The sequence below is a fragment of the Rhagoletis zephyria genome, unplaced genomic scaffold (assembly GCF_001687245.7).
Source record: "Rhagoletis zephyria isolate East Lansing unplaced genomic scaffold, Rhagoletis_zephyria_1.1 Rzeph_scaffold_12908, whole genome shotgun sequence".
Lineage (NCBI taxonomy): Eukaryota > Metazoa > Arthropoda > Insecta > Diptera > Tephritidae > Rhagoletis > Rhagoletis zephyria.
Genome location: NW_016169981.1, coordinates 1 through 9,972, shown reverse-complemented (window position 1 = coordinate 9,972; position 9,972 = coordinate 1). Strand labels below are relative to the sequence as shown.

Here is a 9,972-nt window from a genome sequence, read left to right as displayed (position 1 = left end):
GAGGCGCCGCAATTTATTTAGTTTAAAGAATTTCATTGACTAAAAGTAGGAAAAATGCGAAATATAAATTAAAACTTCTACCGTTAAATTCTATGATATAAAACATATAAATCAAACTAACTCAAAACACTATATAAAGTTCATAAAAATTCCAAAAATGCTCATAAAAATTTTCAACATTTTATTCAGAAATTCTAGAAAATTTTCGAGTATGCAGTTTTGTAGCCCATTCAAGTTTAATCTAATGAGGTGCAAGTTTCAATCGGCTAAAAATATCGTTGATTTTTGAGATTTTTTTTTGAGACTGCTTTTGCGGTCTTTTTATATAACAAGTGCAATTTACAAAATCTGGTGTTGAATTTTTGAAACTTGCACTTCATTAGACAAAAAATAAAGTGAATGGGCTACAAAAAGGCATAGTCGCAAATTCTGAATAAAAAGTTGAAAATTTTAGCGAATTTTTTTTTTTAATTTTTGCGAATTTTATATAAGGTGTCAAACATTCATTTATATGGTTTATGTGTAGAATTAACTATATTTTCATAAATATGTAATGAATGCAAAAAAATTGTTCATGAAAATAATTGTGAATATTTTATAAGAACAAGATGTACACTTTCATTTGTCACCTAGTGTATATTACCTTTGCTATTTTCTGTTTAAATACCTAAAATTTGCAACAAGTGCTCGAATATTGTTATTAATAAAATACCGAATTCTTTTCAGCGCCACATCCAACACCTGCCAATAATGCTGATGGCGACGATAACTTCCGGCGTAATTATGCCGTCGAATATGGTGCACCGTTAATTACACCGCTAATGGAATATGTAACGCTCGAAATGAATACAAATTATACAATACGTTGTGAGGCCAATGAACCATTGCTCTGGAAAGTAACGCCTAATACGCCGGCACACGAAGTGAAAACATTCGATACCGGCGATCCGCAACGACCATTTGGCAGTATGCTCTATCTATTGGAGATATCATACCTAAATGTGGGCAGTTACTATTGCATAAAAGAATCGAGCGTTAGCAAGAGTCTCGACGAAATGCTGGATGAAGAGGTGGTCGAATTGGTGAATAACAATAAGGCATCCTCCATTTACGTATACGTCAACGGTAAGTAGAGAATGTGTACTTTGTTAGGTAATACCAAAAAAAAAAATTTAACATTTTCATTTTTTGTATTTTTCCAGATCCTGCGAATTTGTTGGCATTAACGGAATTTCCTATTATAACCGCTTATCAGTATCAAGATACAGTGATACCTTGTAAGCCGACTATGCCGAATATAGAAGTGCTTCTAACCACATCACATGGCGAGGTAAGTTTTCCTAAAACATCTTCAATATTGCTTTCAAGCTCGTTTAACATATCAAGCTTTTCACTTGCTAATTAGTTGAAAGCTTCTTTTTTCACTTAACTAATTATTCTTGGTTTTATTAGTATAAGCACAAACATAGTACTTATACACATATCTTTTTCTCACTTTCATGGTTATGGTTTCTACATAATTTTTATTTTTTTTATTGTTTTTCACTTATTATCTATTATTATTGCCTTTAGGATAATGGTGAGGCAAAGGTTTTATGTTCCTCAAAATCGGTGCCCCAGCTGACAAGTTTTCCACCTGGCAATGTGTATGAGTCGATAGAGTTTGAGCCAAGCATTGGCTTTATCATACGCAATGTGGAAAATATAACCGATTTGGAATGTTTTAGCCGAAATGGGACCACGAACAGTTCACATGATTTTTTTGTTATCAAAAGACGTATGTTATATTCGAATTTTTTATTCTATGTACATACATATTGTTAGTAGATATATAGGATTTATAGTACATATGTACATGTATGCATAAATACTAGTAGATTACAAGCCATATGTACAGATATATTTGAGTGCTCTCAAATATGTATTCATTTACAATATATATATCCTTCCAGTTGTTTAATATTAGTAATGTATACGTTTTGTATAAATTCTCAAACGGTAGTAATCCATAATATGCATTCGATAAATAATGATTAGTCCATAATATGTAAAAATACTCTGAAAGTAGATATTAAATCTGTATCCACTTAAAAAAAAAATAGGAGCATCTAGTGAACTCGTATGACGTCAAAATTTGTAGTCAAAAAAAAAATACCCACAATTGGAAAAACTTTCAAAAACTGTGAAAATTGTGTTTGTATCAAACAAATTCAAACTACTATTTCAATTCTACTCTTTAGACAGTTCAAAAATATATTCAAAGTAAACTCTTCCTAAACCTCTTTCGCCTGATATTGTAATACATATTTCAATTAACTGTTGAATTGAGTTCAATTTGACTTTTAAGCTTATAGTTTAGAAATAAAGAATTTTCAAAATCATTTCGATTGACAACCATCTTTTAAAAATTTATTTCGCTTATAAAATAAGTTCAATTCAAACAGGTGACAACCCTTTCCAAACAACACAAAAAAATTCAAAATTTTCAAACTATAGATTCTTAACACTCTTTCGTTTGACATCGATATTTTAATATTCCATACATATAACTTGTAAATAATTTAATTTAATTTGACTTTTCAAACAGGTGGCAGCCCTCTCCTAAATATTTTCTTATTAAACTTCTTTCGTCTGACACCCATATTGTGATACATATTTCAATTACCTAATTGACGTCAATCGTAACTTTTTTAAAAGAGGCAACCCTCCGTAGTGGTAAAATGCATTTAACTTATTAAATAATTTTAATCAAACTTTTTAACAGATGGCAATACTTAAAAAAAAAATTCAATTCAATTTGATACCACAGTTTTAAAAATCGAACAAACGGTACAGAAATGTGCTCGCGTACTATATATGTATGTACATACATACAAGTATTTACTACAAATTCGGATTCTGCGGGAAAACTGCACAGTTTTTGTCGGAAACTTTTCTCTGAAATGGACTTCCGATTAAAAATATGGACTTCCGATCAGTTTAACCCACTTCCGGTCGTAACCCGAAGTCGATAACAGGACCAATCCATTTCCAATAAACAACATTTTCATACATTTTAGAAGGAGTGGGCCGGTGTTCTTTAAAATGAGCCTGGCTTTGAATGTGAGCAACAATTTTGAAAACAACTTAAAAATTACATACACCATGCTAGGTATACAGGGTGTTTTTTACAACTTAAAAATTGTTGTTCACACTCAAAGTCAGGCTTATTTTAAAGAACGATCTTTTTCCTATACTATGGGCATTTTTATTTATTTTACATAACGTTCTGTTGCGAAATACATATGTATAAGGATTTATATAGAAGGACCTTGTGAAAATTTCTCAAATTCAAATACCTTTTGCATATAATAATAATAATAATAGATTGGCGCTTACACATATGTTAGTGTTTGGCCGAGCTTCTCCTCCGATTTATGGCGTGCGCCTTGACGTTGTCACACAAAGCGGAGGGACCTACAGTTTTACGCCGACTCCGAACGGCGATTGTATTTTTATGAGAAGCTGTTTTTCATGGCAGAAATACACTCGGAGGTTTGCCATTGCCTGCCGACGGACGACCGCTGTTAAGAAAAAACCTTTTTCCTATATTTTTTGCGATGTTGCTTTGACCAGGGCTTGAACCCAGGTGTTGTGGAGTGGAAGCGCGCACTGCTTACCACTACACCACAGCGGCCTTTTGCATATAGATAAACAGATTTTTAGGTAATTTTTTAATGGCAACCTATGTAAATCAAGATTCTCTCTCAGATATACATAGCTATGTATGTACATACATGTAATTTAGATTTAGGGGATATGTAGGGCAAAAACACAGCCGATTTTAAATTAGGTGTTCCAGGGTTTTAAAAGCCGCATAGCTCAAGCAAAGGTTACAACAAAATTTGATTTTAGGGCTCTTTCGGAATACCTTGCCGGCCCCTAAAAATGCTTTCATTATAAAATCATTTATACACGAATAAGTCAGGGTACCAACTTTAAAAAACCCGAAAGTGGAGTGCACACATAATTTTAAAGGTAACCTCATACACTTTAAAAACAAAAATGCATAACTTACTAACTATGTACAATTTAAGTATTTATAAATATAAACATGTATAATATACTTATACATACATACTATATATACTATTTTGAAAGTTAAATGTAGTTAAATAAATATTTAAACATATTCCTTTTGATAAAATCTGACTCTGAATATTTTTGTAAATACATGCATATGTACATATTTATTATAAAGTAACTTGTAAGGAGTAAATTTTGAATATAGCCAGTACATGTAACTCGTACATTCGTTTATTTTATTCTCCCAAAAATCACCAGTAGATATTTATTTTTTATTTAATTTAAGAAACGCACAATTTGTATATTACATCAATTTTGAGAGTAAATGCTCACCCCTAAACGATGTTTAAATAGCCAACCAAATTTTGTAAATTTAGTTTTAATTTCATTCAGGTCGATTTTAGCTTACACCAATTATAAATGAAAGCATAAGTCTCTTTTTTCTAAATAAATTATAAATTGACAAATTGTGTTTAATTGACAATTAAATAACTATAATTTCTTAATTGCTCAATTTAGCTGGCTATCTGAACAAAGCATTAGTTAGCATACACCGACATGACTAAATTTTACCGATAATCTACTTGTAAATAACAATTTGATTATGTCCAAATTAAAACAAATATATATCTAAAACATCAACTTGGGGAGGGAAATTTTAAGGTGGCCTCTAACATTAGAAGGCAATTTATATTTCTCGCTTCACTTTTAACTTCAAGCCAATTTCGTGGTGGTATTTTTATATGCATTTACACAAGCATACTACACACTGTCACCACTACTACGCTCTTCACACGCTTACCGCTAGCTCTTCATAATAATTTTTAAGTGTTTTTTTTTAGACTTTCTCAAATTCAACACAAAAAAAAAAAACATTCATTCATTGCTTATTTAGACATTTTCCAGTGAGAGTACCGGCCGTTATGATCCACAACGCGGTTTCGTCGTCGAAATACGTGGCATTACCGATAGCGGCAGCTATATGTGCCGCCCGAAAGTGCCGTCTCTAGATAATGAAGAGGAGGAACAAACCTTTGAGATCCATTTTGTTGGTAACGAACCTATTAATCGTGAGTTTTGCACCCCACATTTGTGATTGTTTTCTGTGTCTCTTGTACCTATCTAAATATTATGTACCTTATCTCTTTCTTATGTAATACTGTTACTTTTATTTCTAAAAAAAAAAGGAAATGTTATTGAATTTAGAGTTAGAATAGCTTAAATTTTCATGCAATGTTTGAAAAATTTTACTAAAATTGGCAGATGGGACGAAGGATTAATTTTTTTTTTTTAATTTTATTGTGGTTAAAGGTGATTGAGATATTCTTTTGAATTTTTAAATTGATTTTTAATTTTTTATATTTATAGAGATAGTGAATATAACTTTTTCTAGATAAACTATAGTATATTTATGACTTTTTTAACAATTTTAAACTTCAGATTTCTTCGTAGTTGAAATATTATTTTAAAAAATGGTGTTGGTATAGATTCATTTAGAGGAATTTCGAAAAATCTATTTTAGTCTTAGACAAAAATCAAGCACATAACTATTTGCGTACATCTTTAAATACTTAAAATTTTTTTCTTTTCTCCCCGAAACACCATTTTTACCTTTCTCTCATTTCGATGGTTTTTGCATATACTAATCAAAACAACAAAAAAAAAAACGACTTTAAAATTTAAAAAAAAAAAAACAAATTCACCCATAAAAACAACACCGATATGAATGTATATAAAATCTCAACAATCTGAAGCATCGGATATACCATCGGTGGAGGCTACTACTCTAGCTAGCACAATAAACGCGTCAAAACTCAATTCCATTCGAACCATAATCCCAAAAGCTAAGAGCATTCCCCCACCAAGACCCAGCCGAAGCACGAAAACAGCAACAAGTACAGTAACTAACAAAATTGTGCCTGTTACTAATCGCATTTTTGATGTTGTTAATCTAAGAGCAACGCATAATTTTCATAAACTCTCAAATAACTTTGTTGTAGCATCGGATGTGGATGTGGATGTGGATGAAAATGTGGATATTAATGTTGGTGTTGGTATTGGTATTGCTGTTGATCGTCTCCCTAATCCCGGTGATGGCAATATTGTGGATGATAATAGCGTTAACATACTAGCTGATGATGTTGTTGGTGTTACTAATAATAATGGTGAAGGTTATGGCAGGACGCACGTGACCACTACCACTGACGACTATCGCAAAACGCATAAAATAGCTACAGACGCTTACGCTGACGCTGAAAAAGTTAGTTTTGAAAATAGCACGATTTCCACGACGACTGTTTCACCGTTCGTCACACACGTGCGCGCAACGAAGCGCTCATTTTTGCGACGCGCTGCCCCAACTACAAGATGGCATAGTTCACGCTTTCGTGGTACACAGCGTTGTAAGTTTAAAAGTTTATGGCAAAATTTGCACTTTATTTTCAAAGCTTCTAATGTCCAAATAGAATTTTCAAACCCTCCTAATTCCATTGTCGTTAGACGCACGATTTTTTGTTATTCCATTTTATAAGCGCATGCGCTCTAATAAGTTTTGTAATTTTTTTCTCATTTGTTTTCAATCTGAGTTTTGCTATAATTTTTGCCATAATACTCGTAGTTATCAATGTTCTCATAAATGCCATTTAAAATACCATTTAATACGCGAAACATTATTTATTCGAAAACTTTGGATCATCTGGAATTATTATCTTGTCGACCACCGGTCAGAAGAGCTTTGCAACTTTGCTTGTCGGTATTCTCGCCTAGCGCTCACTGAGCCTACTACGAGTATAAGCCGATCTGTAAATGAGTAGTCTGACAGGAAATTCTATTCTCTCCCTGTGCAGAAAAATGACCTCGAGGGTACCCTGCCTAGCTAATTCATTTGTCATGCAGTTTCCTGCAATCTTAGTGTGTTCTGGGATCCAAATAAGCTGAATATGAAAGTGCGATCGAGAGAGAAGTCTGGTAGTCCCTGATCAGTTTCGATCGTATTACAAGTGAACCTAGAATTCTGATTGCCGCCTGGCTATCGAAGTAGATGTTAACCCTCCTAATCGATAGTACACCGGAGCATGGCGTTTCCGCTAGGTTAATTCTGTGCTCTGGGTATCACGTTATTAATAGCTTGTTTTATATCGTGGAAGGCACCAGCTACAAAGTTAAAGTACTTTGAAAATTGTAGGCAATCCAGATTTCACTAACCGACCATTTAGGTAGGCATGCTGGCACTCATGCTTTCGAGAAATCCTATCTCTTATATACTGGTAAATTAGTCTCTCATGAAGTGAGGCTGATTGATCTAAAATTCTTCGGAGATGTATGACAACTTTTTCTTTCAAGCTTCAATAAAAATTGCAGCTATCAATGAATTCAATTCCTTTAGCTATTTAGGCTAGGTTGCTATGGCTGCTTGAACCAGTGGAGACACACGTTGACTCTCCTTGTGTTATTCTTAGGAAAGAAGAATAAAAAATGGAAAGGGAATATAAAAAAGAAAATGATAGATGTCCCTACCTAAATCTAAGCCAGTTATGACCAAAGCATTTTCTGCAGAGATGCTTTTCAAAACTTTCTGTAGATTGTCTATGACCGCTCTCAGGGTGAACACTTTATTTGCTCATCTCGGGTGGTCTAAGCGCACTGCTCCTAGGAGATATTATTAAAAAATCTATCAGGTTATTGAGAGAGGTTATGGATTTGGAAATTAGTTTACTCTAATAGGTACAGCTTTTTTTCTAATTGTGCTTGCCGATCTATAAATAATTTACGCCCATCGAGTGCAGTTCTACTATATAAAAGCTTCACGTGAGAGGTAAATTTAGATCCTAAAAATTGGTTATGGGTACCACCTTGTCTACTTGCAACGCTTTTGTAGTTTTAAGTGGCTTCTTAAACTTATTATAAATTTTCTATTTGAATTGACTATTTTTTGAGCTTTTTTAAAAATTTTATATCAACGAACACGCGGTCAAGCCCAAAGCGGTGACCAACACTTGTCTATGCTACTTATTACCAATAATTCCGTTGTATGACTCTACAAGTTCATTACAGCTGCTTTAAACTTTTTAAATTAGACAACTGCATTAAATACAAATGGCCGCCGGAAGCTTTAAAGTAGAAAACCTAAAAAAGCTTAATTCGCTTACTCGGCAGAGCTAGGTAAATAGAATTACGCATAGTTTTTATTATGAAAAAGCTTTTCTTCAAAAAAGCTTTTAAGTTGAAAGCTTATACGCAAGGTAGCTTGTTTTGAACTATTGCTACTTTCTTAAAATGTATTGTAGTATAAAAATAATAGAAACTTTTTAGATCTACACTATAGAATTCTACGTACAAGAGACCTTTGATGAAGACATTACGCACAAATTCTAAATAGAAAGCTTAAGTGGGCTATGGTACGTGCATTTATGTACTTGTATGTTAATTTTCATTCAACTCATTCAAAAGTCTGTATCACATTTCATTCCATTAATTCAATATATTTTCATATGAAAGCTTTTTCACGATTTTTATCAAAAGCTAATTACCCTAGAAGCTTTTCTAAGAATTGCTATGAATTTATGTACATACATATACATATTAATTTTTCCCACCCGCTTTGTGAAAGCTACATATCTTCAAAGCTTTCACAAAGCTTTTATTAATTTTTATTTTTGTAAATTTTCTGTATAAATTACGTTTTGCATGGTTTTTGTACATGTGTAAATATTTTGTATTGCTCTTTTGTTGCATGCTTTGTATGTATGTATATTTTGTGTTCTATTTATGCATTGTTTTGTATTCATCTTTTATGTATTGTATTCGTATTCCTTATTCTTTTCTGTTCTATGTATGATCCCAAAGTAATGTTGGCTTTTAGTTGTTAACAACCTTTAATCACGAAAAGATTTACTCACATATCAATATTTTTTATGAAATTCAACAAAAAACAAAAAAAAAAACAAACACAAATTGGATTCTTAGCGAGCACGAAATATATCGAGAAACCGGTCATAACCTCCAATTCTCGTGGACATGTCAATGTTGGCGAAAATTTCACATTAAATTGTTATGTGAAAATCGCCTTCGATGTTTCCTACACAACGCAATGGAAAACACCAGCTGGAGTTGAAGAGGTGAGAACCAAAGATAAATATGAATTAATTGTAATAGGAAGTTTCCTAATTTTAAACAAAAATTATTGGTCTGTTCACATATTCCGGGTTAATAGGTTAACTGCTTAAAGATTATTATTCTTCAGTTTATTTCTGTTTGGAAGCAAAATAAAAATATAACCACATAGTAAATGGATAACCTGATAATCAGCAAAGTGGGAGCCATCCAAGTGTTATTGGAAAACTTCAGAAAATCTAAGTGACATTTTGTTGATTTCAATGTTTCGCAGAACTTCTGCCAGTAATCTTTCTTTCCGAACCTTATTCGACTTTGTTCGTCATTGATGCTTTTCCTATAGTTTTCCCAATCTTCCTTACGTCGCCTGCATTTAGGTCTATATCTTAGGGTTTCATCCTAGAAAATCTTACCCAATCTGTATTGCTAGTATCCTGCTGTGGTCCGAAAGGTTACTAATCCTGCTGGTAGCCGAGTCTACGACCGGATTGCATTATTAGATATTACTAGGTTAATATAGACGATAAAATTTAAGATAGACTTACTCCTTACACTGGTGTCTGAACTTTCCAATGGTAGTTATTTGCATCGCAGTCCATAACCAGTTCCAGTCCTCGTGTCGTATAAGTTGGTGAACTGCTTTCGGTGGTCCTTCTCCTCAACGTATACAAGGTATGCGAACATTAGCATCCAGATGCGCCTGCGCGGTATCTATATGCTTGTCCGTAAACTTTATGAAATCGAGCGAGACGGAAGTGATGCAAATTAATTTGCACTACTACCAGCTTACTATCT

The 9,972-nt window shown here is 33.0% G+C and overlaps 1 protein-coding gene across 1 annotated transcript; it reads left to right on the top strand.

Annotated features, from left to right (window-relative positions):
* Positions 1 to 707: 707 nt before the first annotated feature.
* Positions 708 to 9,893, top strand: LOC108377889 (mast/stem cell growth factor receptor kita-like; the record flags this gene model as incomplete). The annotated part of the gene is made up of 5 exons (XM_017634183.1): positions 708 to 1,125; positions 1,203 to 1,330; positions 4,961 to 5,135; positions 5,820 to 6,467; positions 9,031 to 9,893. Coding segments are annotated over 5 exons (1,629 nt in total), but the record flags the coding sequence as incomplete, so codon positions are not given.
* Positions 9,894 to 9,972: the final 79 nt, after the last annotated feature.